This window comes from Sinohyriopsis cumingii, chromosome 1, assembly GCF_028554795.1.
Source record: "Sinohyriopsis cumingii isolate HCF-2022 chromosome 1, ASM2855479v2, whole genome shotgun sequence".
Lineage (NCBI taxonomy): Eukaryota > Metazoa > Mollusca > Bivalvia > Unionida > Unionidae > Sinohyriopsis > Sinohyriopsis cumingii.
Genome location: NC_142961.1, coordinates 110476806 through 110497046, shown reverse-complemented (window position 1 = coordinate 110497046; position 20241 = coordinate 110476806). Strand labels below are relative to the sequence as shown.

General features: G+C 35.3%; 1 protein-coding gene across 3 annotated transcripts in view; it reads right to left on the bottom strand.

Annotated features, from left to right (window-relative positions):
• LOC149807597 (uncharacterized) overlaps positions 1 to 15942 on the bottom strand; it is a 46592-nt gene extending 30650 nt beyond the window's left edge. For 2 of the 3 annotated variants that reach the window (XM_089942845.1, XM_089942772.1), the window contains exons 1-4: positions 15819 to 15942; positions 8328 to 8458; positions 680 to 794; positions 232 to 343 (exon numbers count right to left, since the gene is read on the bottom strand). In XM_089942845.1, the coding sequence (XP_089798971.1) occupies positions 232 to 343; positions 680 to 794; positions 8328 to 8458; positions 15819 to 15874 (414 nt within the window). In that variant the 5' untranslated portion in view covers positions 15875 to 15942. Of the gene's footprint in view, positions 1 to 231; positions 344 to 679; positions 795 to 8327; positions 8459 to 15814 lie in introns of all 3 variants that reach the window. The other variant, XM_089942905.1, reaches the window with a different exon arrangement.
• Between the last annotated feature and the right edge of the window lie 4299 nt (positions 15943 to 20241).

Below are 20241 nucleotides of genomic sequence, written 5' to 3'. Positions count from 1 at the left end.
TGACATACATTAGACATTGTTCTTGTTGTTGTTGTTGTTGTTATTATTATTATTATTATTATATCAAACTTTTACAGATGTTTTTTATGTCGAAAATAAATCCCCTTTAAAATATTCCACTATACGTTAGCATTATTAAATTTACAGGTTACTAAAATTCACGTGTCCATTGCATTGAAAAGTTTTATTGATTGTATTATTGCGTCTTTTGTTTTCTTTCAAAGATCTTACCCTTTGACAATTTTCCACCTCCAAAGTGAACTTTGCATATTTTTCTTTTGTCTTTGCCAGGACATATTTCATCTGCTTCAAGAGTTTTGTAGTCTCCTTAGCAACAGCATAACTGTAAGCGTAAGTAGATTTTTTGAAAAGTAAGTGTTGGAACAAATTTCAATATGCATTTTGTTGACTTCTCACATAGTTCATTATAATGATCCGTCGAATATGAGACAGTGAAAGAACTTCGAGAAATAATGCCCCACAACCACCAGCACCCCTTAGCGTTTCGTTACGCCAATCCTGTAGAATCCGGATACTATTTGAAGTTATTATGGATCGTAAGAACGAATATTGTTCTACGCTTTTGATTCGTAATATTGGCACCATAAATTTTCCATATTTACGTTTATCAACCAGATGTAAAGATGTATTGCATACTGTTACAATTAAACATATTCACCTGCTAAAACTGTCAACCACATCTTCACAAATTCTATTTTCTCTAAGCGCATCTTTAGCCCTCTTTCTGGTGTTGGACACTTCAAGGCATATGGCTTCTTTAAATTTGTCAAAGCCTGAGAAAAACAAGACACAAAATTCTCTTGCATTACACAGTAACCCAAGGTATGTATGTATGTATGTAGATAAGTAGGTAGGTAGGTAGGTAGGTTGGTTGGTAGGTAGGTAGGTAGGTAGGTAGGTATGGATATATGGATGGAAGGATGGATGGATAAATGGATGTATTTGACATCAGATGGGCGAGTGCTAGTAAGGGCAAACATAAATTGTTTCAGCATTACGTTCATACTAAGTGCAACACAAGATTTATCGGTAACATGGAAGAAATATGTAACAACAACTAAATATAATGTCACATAAACAACTTCAGAGCCTTTAAACTGGCATAAAACATTTCAGAGTCTAACTACACATATTGTGCTAACCTGTATAGGTTTCCTTTAAATTTGTTACAGTTTGTCATAATGTATAATAGACAACTTGCTGGGGAAAAAAACTATGTTAATGTATTGCTTCTGTCGATACAAAAAGACTGTATAAAAAAAATGAGATAATTTTTTCTTTTGTCAGTGTCAAGCTGTGGAAACTAGTAGCGTGAAGAAGATAAGTCAGCCAACTTTCTTCCATTTCACATGATACGTGTCATAGAAAGGCTCTGAATTCTCACTCAGAATTAAGTGCCTTTGGATTTATTTGCTGTTGCAAAGGATACCAATAGTCGCTTCTTCGCCAGCTTTGGGTGATTTTCAACACATTTCAGAATAAGGAATCTAAACAGGCGGGGTCCAGGAAGCACTTTCTTTTTTCTGATATGCTGTGTCAACGTAATGGTATAAGTTCATGGTTTCAATCTCCAGTTTCTAAAGTTCTCAGAAACAGCACTTCTGGTTTTATTCTTTTGCGTAAAATTGTAAATATATTAAGTTTCGCGGATTATTCTACCTTTGCAAAAAATGTGTTATCTTGTAATTAGGAAAATGTTATAATAATAATTGATTCTGAGACATTTTACATTTTTGTTCGTGATTATATCAATCATGTTAATGTAGAAAATGTTTCTGCAAATTCCATACTCTACGACAATTACATTTGGAAATTAATTCTTCATTCTTGGAAAGTTATAAACCTTTTTTTTCGCCATTAATTGTCTAGCATTGTAAATATTTGGTATTTATTAGATTCATTCACAACGATTGAGCATTGCTCATCAATATAGGTTAACTAATACATGTAATGTATATGTCTTTTGTTTAATCGGTTATTTGATCATTTATAGAATTTCATATTGCATTTTCAATAGAAAAACTGTATGAAAAAAGTTGGGAGTCAATTATTAATTTTAGCACAGAGTAAAATAATTTCATGTTTATTTTCATTTGTAATTTTAGATATTGAATATTGTTTTGATTTTAGAAAAGCGTAATTGTCACTGCAATCTTTTTATTTTAGGTTTTATTTTCTGTGTTACAGTTAGTATCGAACCTAGTCACCACACGCAAACTGTAACACCATAGTTGAAATTCCCTCGATGGATTTATACCATTGACGTCACAGTGACGGTCTAGGGATTTTCACCACCAAAGCTTTTGTTGGATTCATGGTGAAAACGTAACTTTTCTGGATCAATCGGAGGAACGCACAAACCGTATCATCATTTTACAACAAGTACAATTTATCAGCTCTGCATATTTAATTAAAGAAGAGTGTTTCCAGTCTGTTGTGCTTTTGAAGACTTGTCAGTACTTGAAAAAGAACACAATGGTAATTAAAGCTTTCAATGAAAACTTATCAGTGCTTGATAAGGAAGACCAAGGTAATTAAAGATTTCATCAATTTCTACTCCTGTTATACCCTATACCATTTTTGAGAAATAAAGATAGGCCCTTCCCTTCTGAGCATAAGAATTTTCTGGACATGCTTACATTAAATCTCTTTTCCATACAGTACTGTCCAACCGATTCCATATTAGGTGTTGTACAGGGTGTCGCTATCATGACCTTCGTTGCACATGTTCAAGGAGTTACGCTGTCGGTCTGTGCGACCTTCTTACTCCTCGCAGCGGATTACCTCCCTTTGTTAGGATAACGCCACTGCCATAACGACGAAAAGGAGGTAATAAAATGTCACCAGGAGAAACGTTCCTCTTTGATAACTGTCAGAAATTGTATCCTTGCATAAAAAGTGTTCACGGCTGTTAACGTTACAAGAAAGAATGCAGCAGATGCAACAATAAAATGATAGCGTCAAAATTAAGCGCATCTAAAATGTTTTATATCGTCTGGTTGTTTACACCTCGTTTATTGATTGTAGTTTAATATGTGATAATAGGTTATGGATATGATCAAGTTAATGTGCAGGGATAATGAAGATGACCCTGGAGACAAAACAGCTTTGTGGCAGCGATAAATTCTGCAAGAGTATAATCCGTAATGGACGTTGGTGACTTTGTCTCCATAGCGATCTCGGAAAATCCCATTATCAGATTCAATCCGGCAGCCAGATAGAAGCTCTGATGCTTTTACGAGCATTGAGGACCCGAGTTCGGCCACTATAGTGAAATTTTATAACAATTGTATTGTTTTCTGGGGGGGGGGGGGTACGCCAGTGTAGTATGGGGATGTATTTAAATTTGACAGTATTGGCCATTTTGGCCCACTTTGGGAATGAAAAAAATTACGTTTGTGTAGCTTTGGAGGTCGATGGAAATTTAACATTAGCGAACAAAAAAGCAGAAACACACAAAATAAACGATCATTAAGAGTTATCCGTGGATAATCTACCTACCCTAAAAAAAATTATTATTAAAGACAAACAATGGCATCGATCTGTTAAAAGGAGCGTCTACCATATCCAAGTCTTGTGGATTGCTGTACAGAAAGATTTCATACCCTAAAACACGCAAGCTTTTGTGCCACCCCCAAGGTATCAATTATTGAGCTGTAAGTATTCGGCAAAATATTTGTTTGACTTCGCTACCTTACTTATGCAAGACTTTAGACAATGTGTTACCACATGCCAGAAACACTGGGAAACAAGAGCCTGGTAATGATTCAAGCATTAGCTTGGAAGCCCGAAGCTCGTACGCGAATTATATGGTTGTATATGACGCGGATGTGAAACTTGTTATCCCAGGTATGTGCAACCTACAGCTCTCGACCTGTAAACAAGAGGCAAGCAGCTATATGACGTAATGTTACAAAAGAAAGCCAAATGTAAGTGATTGTAACGTCTTAGAAGGGAATCCATTTGGAAAACGTTCAGCTCAATGAAAGAAGAAAGGGTTTTGTCAAGCAATGTCCAATTATGTTCACGATGGATTGTATACAGAACCAAGCCGATATGTACAGTTGGCAGCCGATAAAGGAAAAGTCAACAAACACATCAACATGGTACAAGGAAAATTTAACAAAGTCAAAGACGAAGGGACAGTCGTCTTTTTCCACCCTAAAAAGTTTCCCAAAGAGAGAACCGCTACTCACGTGACACTCACCTCCATTAAAGTTTTACTCGGTTCTAGAGTCACCAAGTGACAGCATTTTCCTTTGATACATATAACTTTACATTCATTGTTTGCTCTTGATGCTATCACCCACACTTCAAAAAGTGAATGTTCAGGAGCGTGAATCGATGAATATTATGATGACACCATTTTCAATTTGGTAAGTCATGGACTCAAGAACTACATATACCATTTCCCAGATACAAAAGAACTCCATAATAAATGCAAGTGAAAGGACACAATACTATCTTTCCAGTCAAAAAGTGAACTTTGACATGTTGAAGACGCACTGAAATCGTGAATGGTCAAAGACTTTCGCATCAAAACTCATGATCCTCGCAAGATTACATATTTCTTAGATCACCAAATTGTCAGTGAACCGTTGAAGAAAATATACAAATTTGTCTACGAGAAACAGTTACGGCTTCGCAAATACAACACCATATCTTACGCTTGCCTTCGATAAAAAAATCAAAACTTCTCTAAAGATGCTTTCTACACACAAATGATGAATTTGATGCTACAACAAAAACATTGCAGTGTCTTGCATAATAGAAAAGGTTGCAGTCACCGAGTCAAACACTGGTCATCATCACCTTTGGAATGACATACATGTTCATCCCTTTTTGCAAAAAGCACTTCACAAGAGAAACGATCATTACATATCCACCTCTTCCTTCTTATCGAAAATCTTAATTAGATCAGAATACATGATGATGATGATGATGATGATAATGATCCTGCAAGGGTATTGTGATTTTGCCAGCAGGGTGAACAACTTTAAAATTGAAATGGCCAATATATCTTGAGGGACCAATTCTAAAAGGTTTCTAAAACTTTGACTAGAACAGGATTTGTGTACTTGTGAAAACAAGACAAAGTATGTTGATGTTGGTTCAGAGTGTGACGTGGAACTCTACAAATAGGAATACAATTATTCACTCTACTAAAAGCAAGCTATATGGTTTCTGTGCTGTCATTAAATTAATTTGGTCGGTCCAGAAAGCGTCTAGGAACCCATGCCATCATTACATGAAAAAACATGGCAAATATTATGACAAAATCGTTGTCTGTTCACATGACTATCATTTATATCAATTTGTTATGATTGGTAATAAATACAAATCTACTGCCGTGTGACAAGGAGATTATATGCATACTACACTTTCCATGAATTGAGACGAAGAGATTAGATGCTTCTCACACTTTCCATGAATTGAGACGAAGAGATTAGATGCAACTCACACTTTCCATGAATTGAGACGAAGAGATTAGATACATCTCACACTTTCCATGAATCGAGAAGAAGAGATTAGATGCATCTCACACTTTCAATGAATTGAGACGATGCGATTAGATGCAACTCACACTTTCCATGAATTGAGACGAAGAGATTAGATGCATCTCACAATTTCCAAGAATTGAGACAAAGAGATTAGATGCATCTCACACTTTCCATGAATTGAGACGATGAGATTAGATGCAACTCACACTTTCCATGAATTGAGACGATGAGATTAGATGCATCTCACAATTTCCAAGAATTGAGACAAAGAGATTAGATGCATCTCACACTTTCAATGAATTGAGACAAAGAGAGTAGATACATCTCACACTTTCCATGAATTGAGACGATGAGATTAGATGCAACTCACACTTTCCATGAATTGAGACGAAGAGATTAGACGTATCTCACACTTTCCATGAATTGAGACGAAGAGATTAGATACATCTCACACTTTCCATGAATCGAGAAGAAGAGATTAGACGCATCTCACACTTTCCATGAATTGTGTCTCTAGAGATCTCCATCAGCATAGTCTACACTGCAGTGATCTATACAACTGGATGTCTGTCTAGGTGACGTAGCTATTAATTAAGATTTCATAAATCACGGCTGCAGCGTCCAATTTAAGGTGTTCGTTTTGTCTCAAACGTGGGATGCGATGCACATCAGCCGCATTTTTAACATTTGTATTGCATATGCTAGGGGATCAGGGAAACTTTTTGTTGTTGTTGTTGTTGTTGTATGGTTTAACGCCATTTTTCAGCACACGATAGGCTATGCATGGCGGCCAGTATTAATGGTGGAGGAAGAACCCGGGAAAACCCCGGGAAGAACCACCGACCCACAAGAAGCTACTGGCAAGCTTTCTCACATACCCACATTGGCCGAATCCTAGACCCGAACCCACGCAGACAGGTGAGATGGCAGTGATCCGTAACGGGGAGCGCTTTAGACCACTCGGCCACTCGGGGCCCCAGCAGGGAAACTAGAATTTGCCAAACATTTGATCGAAGGCAGGCAAAACAGCCCTTTTCCAGTCGTCTTCCGTATGGTATCTTGTAGTGTTAAAAAGAGTGGCAAATTGCATGCTCGTTTCTCCAAAGAACACATTTGATTTTTGAAAGGTATTCCTCGTGAACACGGCTGAATTGTGCTTCACTGCAGTCAAGTGCATGTCATCATGTTTGATGACATGTTAGATGAAAATGGGTAAGAAATTAAACTCAGGTTTACACAAAGAAGGCATTATCATATCGCCAATATTAGTTACATTACACACAAACTTTATGCCAAAACAAATCTAAGCCATATCGAATGCTCAGTCCCAGCATATATTATTCAATGGTGTTCGAAGTTTCAGATGCCAGTCAAGATGCCATGCGTTACCTACACACATATTTAGTGATTAATTTGAAATCCAATACATCTGATTAAATCGTATTTCGCACTGACATGTTTTACGATGTATGTCCAGTAATGTCCATATCTTCTTCATCTTTGCGTAAGTCTAAAGCTATAAAAGCCTTATTCATTCATTCACTGCAAACACCTTCTTTTTCTTGTCACGTTTAGACGAAATTCTTACATTATGACGACAATAAATGGACACAAGTACCTGTACAACAAGAAGAAGTTTTCACATTTTCTCATCAGCCAACTTGTAAGAATGTTACGATCCAACGACATTGTCATCATTATCGTCCAAAGAATCACATAACTAAGAAGAATTAAATACCTCCTAGTTTGGCCAAATATTGGGATGTGCCGTCGGTGTTAACTAAAGCTCAAATACAAATGCGAAAACATAATTTGAAAGGCTTTCTTTGACCGTAGTTTGAACGTGCTGAAACCATTCTTTTGTAGAAGATATAGAAAAAGCTAATATAACAACATCGTCATCTTTCATCTGCCAAGGACCGCGTGCTTGAAACTACTTGCTCTTTCGCACAAAGAGCAACTCATTCAAAACGTGATGGTCGATTGGCAGAATCCCAAACAGGTGTCACTAAGTGCCAGGAAATATCTAGACAAGAAAAGAGCTCTTAGTACGCCTATAAAACCACTCCACGACCAAGTATTTTCTCCGAAACCCGAGCAGCAGCAAGGATAATGCATCAAGAAACGAAGAAAAGCAATACGACAACATATATAGATCATGGAAGAGAGACAGAGAACAGTCAGAGACCTTTACATTTTTTAAATTACTAAATCAAAAGAAAGCAAATATGGTGCACCAAGATTCGTGCGAATGTTTTAAAATGAACATCGACCTGTTTGTAATGCCACCACAATGAATGATGTCAACGCAAGAATTCCAGTGTGTAAATATTTCCCAGTAACGTCCATTATTACGACGACTGTTTCCCTCGTGTTCAAAATCAAGCGACAAGTCGGACCCTCAGATCTAAAAACCATCTAACTTCACCTCAGTGTTAAAGTCATGAAAATAATGATGACTTCCGAGAAAGATAACAGAGTGACTCCTGTCAACTCTTTCATGATTTCTGTGTTTTATGAGACTGATTGTACCTGAGTAACAAACTAGATATAACAAATATTATTCTAATTTTAGAATGAGTCATTGCAAAAACCTTTACTTTATCTCTGCATTTTCAAAAGCAATTAAACAATAATGCAGTTTCGCTAAGTAAAATGAAATAAAAACAAATACATGTGCATTTAAACAAATAAAAAATATAAACTTTTATCAGGATAAATTTAAAACTTATCTCCTATAAGTGATAGAACATGCCTCATTCTTATGTCTGTGTCTGCTTGTCATATTAATGGATACACACAAACCCGATATCTTGTCCACTTCTATGCTATCAAGGTAAGCTGACATATCTCTTTCCCACTCGGCTGCCTTCGCATGGAACTCTGCTTCAAACTTGGCTTTCCGCTGCATGGCGTCCATCCAAAATTGTGGGTTGCTATATTAAAATAAATATGACAGACATCAAGTTGGCATTTCCCAAAATGCATACACACCTTAACCTCTGCCACAATGGTGCACACAATACAAACACCTGTGCCATCGAGAGTGTTCAATAAACACCTGTGCCATCGAGAGTGTTCAATAATCACCTGTGCCATTGAAAGTGTTCAATGCATAATATGCCTGACTTAATGTACAATCAACGTTAAAAAATAACCTTAAAAGTTTACAAACCCTTCAAATAGCGGATACCTTCTAGGTTTGACGCATTTAAATAACGGTAGAGAAAATCTGAACGTGGGTCAGATTTTTCGAGTTTGAAATAATCTTTAACGACTCAGATTAAGTACGCCATTATATTGGTTTGTATATTATAATAAATATGTGTATTTGGTACTGAAAAATAAACTCCTCATGAACAAAAATATGAACAAAGACATGTAATAATGAATATCAAAGTAATATATATTTTAAATTCATTAACTATAAACTTACAGGCCTCTGTTCTATCAATGTGAGTACCAACCTACAGTTAACTACCGGCAAATGTTCAAAATATGCAAACAACAGGAAAACATGTTTGAAGCTTTACGGAAACAGTTCGTTGTGATTTGTTAACAGCAGGTTGTTGTTGTTTTTTGTGGGTGGGTGGAAATGGACTTTTGGTTTACTTTTGTTTTTAACAGACTTGCGAACGAAACAGTGCGTGTTCGAATCAAACCATCCAATTGCCTTGCACTAAATAATCTACTTGTGATGCTGTACAGTAAAACGCCCAAGCACTGAACAGCATTTTAAAATGATACCCAGCATAATAAACCCTACCCACCTTTTATGCCTATCAGGGGGGTTAAATAGTGTGTAAGAGCATTTACTTCTATACATATGTCTTAGTAACAAACCGCAGAACTGCAGGGCGATTCCTCCAAACCCATTGTTACACCGTAGGAATAAGCATGATGTAACAGTTATTACCTGAAGCATTGTAACTGCATGATGTAATAGTTATTACCTGAAGCATTGTAATTGCATGATGTAATAGTTATTACCTGAAGCATTGTAATTGCATGATGTAACAGTTATTACCTGAAGCATTATAATTGCTCATCTTCACTGAGGATGTTCACATTTTTTAATGTGTTTGCCTTTATCCGTGATTTCAGAAAATTCTTTTTCAAGATGATTTGACATATCTAACATAATTAGCAATATGTCTTTTCAATGAATGAGAGAGAGAAAAAAAGAGAGAGAGTGTGTGTGTGTGTGTGTGTGTGTGTGTGTGTTTCTAAATCATTGTTAAGCTTTAACTAGATCATGGTAATTATGTTTGGTATCCAACCTAAAATAGATCTTAGCGCAAGATGGGATAATAATCAATAGTGTCCCTTGAATTTGGTAGGTGGTAGCGTGGGACGAAGTGATCCAACATTACTTCCGGCTTACTTCATGTTTTGCAAACAAACTAAAAAGACCCCAATAGATAGCATCTCATTTTGCAATAAATATGTGTTAGTGTTACTGATCATGAACGTTGTCGTTATTCAGAAATGAGTTTTTTTTTTGAAAAGTTACGGGGAGCTAAATGATCTGGGCGAATGAATTTATCGATTGATTGGAAAACAAATATTAAGCATAGTATTTGTCGAAAAAGTATATGTATTTCCTATTTTTCAGGGGGAAAAACAACAGAATACACGTTATTTTCATACAGCTACATTTGTGATTCATTCTTGTATAATTACTTTTAAACAGATTCGTCTCCCTAAAACTACATAACCGACGTAAAATTGAAGAATCATTTTGACAGTTCGTAGGTGTGGTAATTTATTCTTTAAATACGCTTTTATTTTCATGGAACTATCCGTTTTCCATTAAATGTTTACTTTTTTTTTAAAAATTTCTTTGTCTCTAATGTTTCATTCATAATGTATCAAACAATGTGTATCGAACATAATGTATCAAATATAGTGTATCAAACATAATGTATCAAATATAGTGTATCAAACATAGTGTACCAAACATGGATAATAGTCATAGAGTGTGATAGTTTGCATAGTCAAATGAAGAAGTCACGATTGTCTAAATATACTTTGTGTGAAACGACAAGCATTTACATTGTTTTCTACTATACCAACTGCAAATCTAAAACGTGTGTGTGTGTGTGTGTGTGTGTGTGTGTGTGTGTGTTGTAGAAATTATTTTCTTAATGCTTAAAATATTCAGAATAAAAACAATTTCTGAATTTTCAGGCTTTATATTGGGACTTTTAATTTTTATTTCAGGTGTCTAATAAACTTCTGTGTTTCCTATTTAAGTGTAAGTTATTTTGTGATGGGATACATTGTATTTTGTTTTTAATTTGACATAAAATGACCTATTTCATCAGGACTTTAAATAAGTAAAAGATGTCTAGTTTGTACAGAGATTGTTTTTTTTAATTTATTGAGACTTATATTGTTACAAGAAGCTCAGCTTTAATTTAGAGTCTGAAAATAATCTTGCTGTATAACGAAAGTTATATGGTCCTATTTAACATTGGCGTATTACATTGTTGTTGTTGTTGTTGTGTGGTTTAACACCATTTTTCACCACACGATAGGCTATGCATGGCGGCCAGTATTATTGGTGGAGGAAGAACCCTGGAAAACCCCGGGAAGAACCACCGGCCCACGAGAAGCTACTGGCAAGCTTTCTCACATACCCACATTGGCTGAATCCTAGACTCGAACCCACCCCGACAGAAGTAAGATGACAGTGATCCGTAACGGGGAGCGCTTTAGACCACTCGGCCACTCGGGGGCCCCTGGCGTATTACATTGATATTAAGCCCATCATATATGTATGCCTTAGTTAATTTAATTTGATTTGGTTGTTGTTGTTGTTTTAGGGTTTAACGCCATTTTTCAGCACAAGACAGGCTATACATGGCGGCCAGTATTAATGGTGGAGGAAGAACCCGGGAAACCCCCGGAAAGAACCACCGACCAACGAGAAGCTACCGGCAAGCTTTCTCACATATCCACATTGGCCGAGCCCGAGACTCGAACCTACGCAGACAGCGGTGAGATGGCAGTGATCCGTGACGGAGAGCGCTTTAGACCACTGGGCCACTCGGGCCCCTAATTTGATTTGGTGTAACAGCCCTTCAACACAGTCGAGGCTGTATAGAACAGTTCTCAGAAAGAGAATAAGGAGGAATATGGGATTTCACTATCCTTAGTAAAATTCGTGGACAAGAAAATAAATTTAATAGTATTAAATTTTGATATATGATTGGTTGGCGCTAAAGTCTGAGCAGAAAGAATCCAAAATTATTAAGATATGATAATTTTATTAACTAAAAAAAGCTTCCAGTGCTAACGTATTATATCTTTTGATTGACTTCAGAATAAAATAATGTTCATTTTCATTAATAGATTCATGATATTAGGGATAAGGCAAAATCTAAAATGTGTTATTACAAAGGTTAATATTCGTAGAGCAACCAAATATCGGAACCAGATTTTTCTGTGACTCCACCTATTGGGAACAAAACTGGTTACGATCGTTCATTAGGTGTGTTTAACGATAGTCTTAGACACTAGTTTACTAAGAGTTTTAATATTCTCAAATATTAGCTGCATTACGATTTCAGTCTATGCCATATAGACGAAAGCTGGTTGATAATGATTGTTGTACACAGCCTTGTGCATGGCCTTGCAAAAATGTATCTGAAGATATAATGAGCACTGATAGCTAAACCAGAGAACACAACTTCAGCCTCCTTGAACCAAGGGAAAACAGAAACAAAATAAATAAAAGTTTTGCGTTTGTGCGATAGATAACTGGAATTCTTTTGCCGAGACATTGAATAGTTTAAAAAAGCACATTGACAAGCATTGTATATTGTCGACTAATACATGTAACAGGACTGGATGCTGTGTCTGTAGACTGTTCTAGTAAATTTGAAATATTTTGTCATCATGCAGATTTGGGCTTAATAGGAGTAATCCTTTTTCTGTGTAAATCAAAGGTCTAGATGTTATTAAGCAAAAGAGAACCATGGCAGAAACAGCTACAAATGTCACCGAAAAATAGCAATATCAATAGAAACCTAACAAATAGCATGCCCTTTCTTGTGCTGTTTCTTCTAATTCTATTAAAAATGGTTGTTCGTATAGTGAGGACAAGAAATATATATATATATATATATATATATATATATATATATATATATATATATATATATATATATATATATATATATATATAGTCCATGATAGATTCTCTTGACACATAGGAAAAAAGGAATTGGCATTGTATGTTACATTATTTTCATTTAACACTCAGCAGGGCTTGACAAATCCATTTGTCCCACGACCTGGACAAGCAGGCGACGTCAGGTTTGCAAGATACTAGCCAAGACCAAGTCCACAAAATTGGGAAAGACGGAGGTCGTGTTCAATTCGTAATGCTTTGTTTTCTTCTAGTTTTTATACCAAGATGCGATCTCATTACATGTGTCAGCACCTTTATTTAAGGTTTACATGTTCCGCATGCTTCTCTTACATAAATGCATCAAGTTTCATTTTTATACCGCTCATACCATACATTGTGCAAATCTGTTGTTGCCATTTTATTGTCAATGTCAAGGTAAGCCCCCCACCCACCCACTATTTCGTGCAGACATGTTGTAGTGAATATTTACAATCTGAAACTGCATTTGACAGATAAGGAAAATACTTATGTTTTATCTTATTGTTTGCATTTAATTGGTAATATTTGTACGTATACGGGATTTGATAACGTTCAGATCCTGTTCTAACCACATGCAGTTTTGGAAGAAGGCCAGGAAAGTAGGTCAGGCCTATCGGCTCTCAAAAGTCAGCATGTCGTGGATTGCTTTGGTGCATGTCGCCAATTTCAAAATGACTTGGTGATTATTGTTAAAAGTATTGCTCGTGATATTTCTTTGACAAGTGTCCTTGCAAATAAAAGGCACTCATCTCACATGGTAAGCGCGATCGAAATACTGGAACTCAGGCACCCACAGGCGGTGTAAATCATATATATGACAAGCTTCATTATTACTGATGTTGTTGGTTATGTTTGTTTCATTGCCAAACATCCATAAATGTTGTTTCACGTCGATGAGCCGAGTATATTAAAGTCTGACTGTATTCAAGATATTTTCAGGCATAATTTGTTTAAATAAAAAGTACACCTGAATGATCGACGTGGCACACTGGCAGCCTATGCAGCATTAATTTTTTGTTTATGTCTGTGTCGGTTGGGGATTTATATTGTTGTTGTTGTTGTTTGGGGTTTTTTGTTGTTTTTTTTTTTTGTTTTTTTTTTTTTTTGTTCTCTCAGCACTTTCAGCAGAGCAGTTTTAGTTGGATAAGAACGTGTTAGACATGTCAGTCTACTTTGCAATTGCGAATTCACAAAAGTCGTGTTGTATCATGATTTCCTTAATGGGATTAGATTCACAGAATTTAGTCATTTTTATTATCCCTTGACTTCTCGATTTGGAACATTGGGAGAATAGTGACCCAAATCATATTCCACAATTAGCTGGCGGTGCTGTTAAAACGACTTTTATTTCAATAGTTTACAAATCAAGCGTTTTGGAGAAATTATGGTACAGGCGATACTCCGTAGATTCATCAGAACAAAGATAAACTCAGATTGGATTCTACCTATGATGAGTATGCGGCTGCAATACTACAACCAATTGCTGCACAACTTCACCCACAGAAAGCACTCCCTTATTGTAATTAGCCCAGGATTATTACTCTTTTTCTTTTTGCATGAATAACCAGAAGTATTAAATACATATGACAATATGATAATAAACAAAAATATTAAAGTATTGTAAAATATACATGCCTGAGTATGGAATTATGACTGAACTCATGGTGCTTTTAACAATTTTAGATTTTTGTCCCGCATTGTTTACATGTTTTGAATGATATGGAACAATCAAGGTGTATCATACAGACTATAAATTTTTAATAGACATACAATGAATGCAGTTTACAAAATTACACGTCTTCCACGATTATTTAATCCACCATTTTTATTTAAAATAGTTTTAGATACAAAAATTACACAAAGAAAAACTATAGCAAGAATGTACAAATTATTGTCGCACCTAAGTTTGCAGATTGTTCTCCAAAACATAAATGTCCAATAGAAAGGTATTTGATATGCTTAAATAAAAATATAGCCTCTTAAATCGGTCCGCTGTTAAAATGCATGAACACATGGCACGAAAAGTGCTTTGAAAAAAAATCTGCATCTATTGGTTTAATAACCTGTCAGTTATTTCTGTCAAAATGAAAAGGTATAGTTATACAAATATATATATGTCAGTGCATTACATATTTTGAAAGCATCTGTAATGGTTTAGACTTGGTAACACACACACACACACACACACACACTCCAGTTTAAGTACTATTTTTATTAGTCGTGTTTTGAGGGTCACCAGCGGACCTCACTCTCGGATGTGTCATGTGTGTGCTAAGATTAAGGATGCATACTTTGTGCGAGATTTTCTATACGAGAAATAATTAACTTCGTACATTTATACATCAAGGTATATAGATTTCCATAGTCCTGCGAAATCCACTTGCGTTCACCAAAGACTGGACATTTATACATAAAAATTAATAAATAAATAAATAAATAACGTAGAGTTATCCCACACCAATTCAGCAGAAAAAGAATAGCTCTGCTTCAAATAGATTACATAATATTTTCCTGACTCGTGCCGCATACTTGTTTTGTAAAAACGTTTCTAACTTTTGAAATCAAATTATAAATTCAATATAACGGAACTTTCTGGCTTAAAGCTAGTATTTTCATTAGTTACATGCACAAGTATTGTTCTGAAGTCGGAATGACTTAACAGATCACAAGCGTTCAACAGTAATGAGATGTAATTTCAGCACCACAAAATAAAGTATTGTGCTCACGTGGGTTTATGTTTCAATTATAGTACGAAAGTAATAAAAACAATCAATATCGCACCGGCCTATGAGATATGTCACAGCTCATTAAACCAAAGTATTGAACTAAACAACAGTCCATAAGTATGCTATATCTGGTCAACATGCATATTTATCCATAATGTAAACTGAACTGATAATGATATCATATATATTAGTACATTTGTTATTAAAATATTGGGGGAAAAACAAGATGATCTGAGAATACTTTGAGCATCGTTATATTCAGAATTTACTGTAACTCTCTTCCATTCTTCTATGCAGAATTGTCAGTTTTCCTAAACAATCTTATAATCACGAAGACTAATAATGTTTGAAGATAAATATAATATATTAACTTCATGAACAAAATATACCTACATCATGGATAGGAGATTCTCATCCAGCGTGATGTCTTTAAAAATTTTAATCTCCATTTCTTCTAGGGGTTTTTTAAACGGAGAAAGAATCTTAAACTTGCAGCATTATCAACCATGACTCGAATAGTAATAGCGCGTTGCTAGGTAGCGTCATCAGGACATACACAAAAAACGTCATAAGTATTGACGTGGATTCCTCGTGGTTGTTTAGAGGGCGCTCTACAGATGTTACGAACTTTTGGTAGAACGACAGGTGTATGGTGAAGTTCATACATATGTGTCATTTTCATGTACTGTGGCTGAAAGTGCAATGAGTGAATTAGCAAATACATAAACTGTAAATTAAAAAAATTATCAGCTCTTTTTTATGGAGAATTTTCCCTCAGAACAGAGTTAACATTTTTTAAATGGTGCACATTGCACATATGAAGCAAGGCCAAGCTGTATACTCTATAACCCATACTACACCAATCAACCATAAACCAAAATAAAGGAAATCAAAGTTCTTTTAACAATACCTAACATATACAAGATCTTTTTTAAACAACCAGTATAGCCAGTGAGGAAACCCCGGAAATTCTTTTTCTTTAAAAAATATTCTTACCCAAAAGGTGAAAACGTAGAGGGCCACATTAAAAGAAAAACAAAACCAGAACCTGTATTCGAATACTTAGGCTGATATTACCCCACTGATACGAGGACGTCATATTGCCAAACGACAAAGAAAATTAATCTCTCTCTCTCTCTCTCTCTCTCTCTCTCTCTCTCTCTCTCAAATTCGCTGTCGTGTTGGTTTCAGAGATTAAAAATGAATTATGTACTGCTCATAACGTTGTTGATGGGTGATATGAATGTTGATTTAATAAATGGCCAGCAATGTAAATGGAATGATGTTCTACAAATGTATAATCTCAGTCAAATAATACAGTCGCCCACTCGAGCTACTGACAAGTCGATAACGTTAATCGATCACATTTATTCTTTGCACGCTGAATAGGAAATCGAGACCTTCGTGCGAACATATTCTTTTAGTGAACATTATCATATGTGTGTCATAGGGGATGCTCTACAGTTATTATGTACTTTTGAGATGGTGACAGGTGTAATGTGAAATTCCTTGTACTTGCAACGCACACCTCTATGTTGCTTTCGTGTAATGTAGCTGAAATTTCTTTGGATATTGTGCTTGTGGAAATTGTACATGAATTAAACTCACAGCTAGGTCAAATGGCTGATCCATGTGCTGGAAAAATCAGCCTGAACTAATCTAAAGTATACTATCTTTAACAGTTATTAAAATAGGAGAAACAGACAGGACAATACATGATTCTTCATGTGCTGCGAATGAATTGCAATATATGCAAAAAGTAAGAATTGTATTTGCTCCATTTTGTTATACAATTTACCTCTGAAGTCCAGGAAATGAAAATGACCAAGAAGCGCTAGCTGTTGTTTTTTTTTCTCCAGGTGCACATCTGAAGTAAGGACAAGCTGTATACTCTATAACCCAAAGTACACCCATCAATCATACACCCAAATAAAGAGATGTTAAGGTTCCTTTAACAAAACCTTTAAACGGCCGATATAATCAGTGACGAAAACCTGGGTAATTATTTTTCTTTAAAGATCTAACCCTATGAAAAATTCGAAACGGAAAAGCAAAACCTTTAAACAAATAATAAAATGTGTGCAATATTTGTTCTTATTTTCATATAATCATGTATGATGTTTTCAACAAAACGGTACATGAACATTGATGTTTTGCGTGAAAATAAGCTAATCATGCTTAATTGTCTCTTCTTTACACAATATACCTTGTGGCAGTATTGCGTGTACAATGACCTTAATTATGAGGAAATTAAAAGTCTTAGAATGCAGGAGTGAAATACATTCAAAACTGTTATATTAAGCGAAAGAAAAATAGAGTGAAAGTGTTTCTTTTTCACTCATTTGTAATGAAATTAAGGAAATAGTCGTGATTAAAGCAGGTCCGCTTTCTTCCATATACAAGTTTTAGAAGAATAAGCAAACATTTTACCCTTTGACCTTTGACCTCCGAAAACCTGATCTGTTCAATCCCTTTTTAAACTGTAAAATGTATTAGTGACATCTCGGTAATAAATGTGCCAAGTTTCATGTAACTGTCTGTCAGTATGACATTGGTTGCTGTGTTGAGAAAATGCAATGTTCATTTTTAAAATAACTCACTTTTCGTTATGGTGGGTGTGCTGGGCTTGTATGGGACTTTGTTACTAACAAATATTTTTAGGTGGGGGAAAATAATAAAATAAATAAAAATAATAAAATTATTGAAAAAGACCGAGATAATGCTTACAACTTCCGTTTCCGCTATACAATCAAAATTAAATCATACAATAATAATAACACCTATGTGGTCTTTTGGCGGTCACTCTACAGTTATTATATACTTCTGAGAGAGTGACAGATATAAGGTGAGGCTCTTTGCATTTGCAACACGCACATTGGAGAGAATGTTGGCATACCTCTATGATACTTTCGCATACTGTGGCTAAAATGTCTTTGGATGTCGTGCTTTTGGAAATTGTATATGATTTAAGCACACAGCTAACTAAATTGGCTGCTACGTGTGATGGAAATATCTGCCTGAATTAGTCTTAATTAGCATTATCCTTAGCAGTTATTCAATTGGGTGAACGAATTTTGCCAGACTAGACACTATTAGCGTCTGAATGTGCAATAAATGAAAAATAAAATAATTGTAAAAAGTAAAACAAAATCATCGGCCTTTTTGTTAACAATTTACCTTTGAAGTCCAGTAAGTAAAAATGACCATGAAGTGCTAGCATTTTTTTTTTTTTTTTTTTTTTTAATTTTTTTATAGGCGCACATCTGAAGTGAGGCTAATCTGTATATTCTATAATCCAAATTACACCCAACAATCTTACAACCAAATAAAGGGAATTAAACTCTTTTGTTTTTCATTTGTTTTTATATTTGTATTTGTTTAAAAACAACATACAAGATATACAAGGTCTTCTTTAAACGACCGCTATAAACAGTGAGGAAAACCTGGGAAACTGTTTTTCTTTAACAATTGAACACTATGCATAATACAAAACTGACGAGCGCCAGCAAAAGAAACAAGTCAAGGAAACCATTTAAATATGGCCCACACCACTTTTAAGTACCAATCCTAGAACCATTTCCATGAAGATGTGTTCTGTGCCGACTTGAAACATACTCTAAATAAGTGTCAACCTCCTTTTACAAATGCAAACAGTGATGTACAATGATGGACTCCACTTTTTCTTGCAGTTCGAAATCGACATGTTCCAAATACACGCAAAAGAGTCAAGAGAATAATGTCACGTGACTGGTTTCACTCTGGAATAAGAGAAGTCACGAAAGTGCGTGATTTCTATCATAGAATAAAAACCGAACTTGCACAAAGATAATAATAATAATAATATGGATTTAGTACAGCGCCTAACCAATAGAAGCTCTAAGCGCTTTACAATATTACATAACACATAAAAACATATACAACTACAAAATTGCAAAAACAAACACCATGAAATTACAAACAAAATGAAAATGTTAGATTTGCTTGGCTGTCATGCATTAGTTGGGTTCTGCTTATCAGACGAAGGTTTCTTTTAGTAGTAAACAGAGATGAGGGGTTAGGGATTGATACGGTTATATGGCAGATGACGCAGAGGTGATGCAGGTTCGTTGGACACCAATAACGATTTTACAATATCATCATCGGGTCTATAAAGAATCCAGACTAAAATGTGATCATGTTTATGTGATGGTTGGCTAAATGGCTATTTGAGGTTGAAAATGTGAATAGAATCAAGGAATTTTCATGTCTGTGGATATCCAGGACAGTCAAAAGGAAACTTGTAATCTCCAAAAATTAATCAGATTGCCACCTATCGATTTTCCATATTCCAGGAGGTTAGTAAACTGTTCCAAAAAGAGAGATAAAGACAGTTTGTTTTTTCAACTAGGAGGAGGGCGGTAAAGGCAGATAAAAATGGACTGAACTTTGTTTCATTGTGAGTGAGATTTGCACTAGTTCAAAAGATATGTGTTCAAAATTGAAAAGTGTTGTGTATTTAAGGCGGTGAATTATGTGGTTCTTTGAGATGACAGCAACTCGTGTCTGTATTATTTCAGGACTACATGTAAGCTTGGCTGATTCTGACTTAAATGTATTACCCTCAGATATTATTATTATTATTATTGTTATACCTACCAGTTATTTGTAGATATTGTTATATTGTTGTCCAAGCCCAGGTATTAATATCTTTCCGCAGTGCTACTTTGAAATTTTCATAAGCAACAATTTTTCTTTGTCTTTCAGTAATACCATTATGGTACAATTTTAAGTTAAAGGTTATACTCAGAAGATCACCAAAAAATGTTAGGAATTGCCT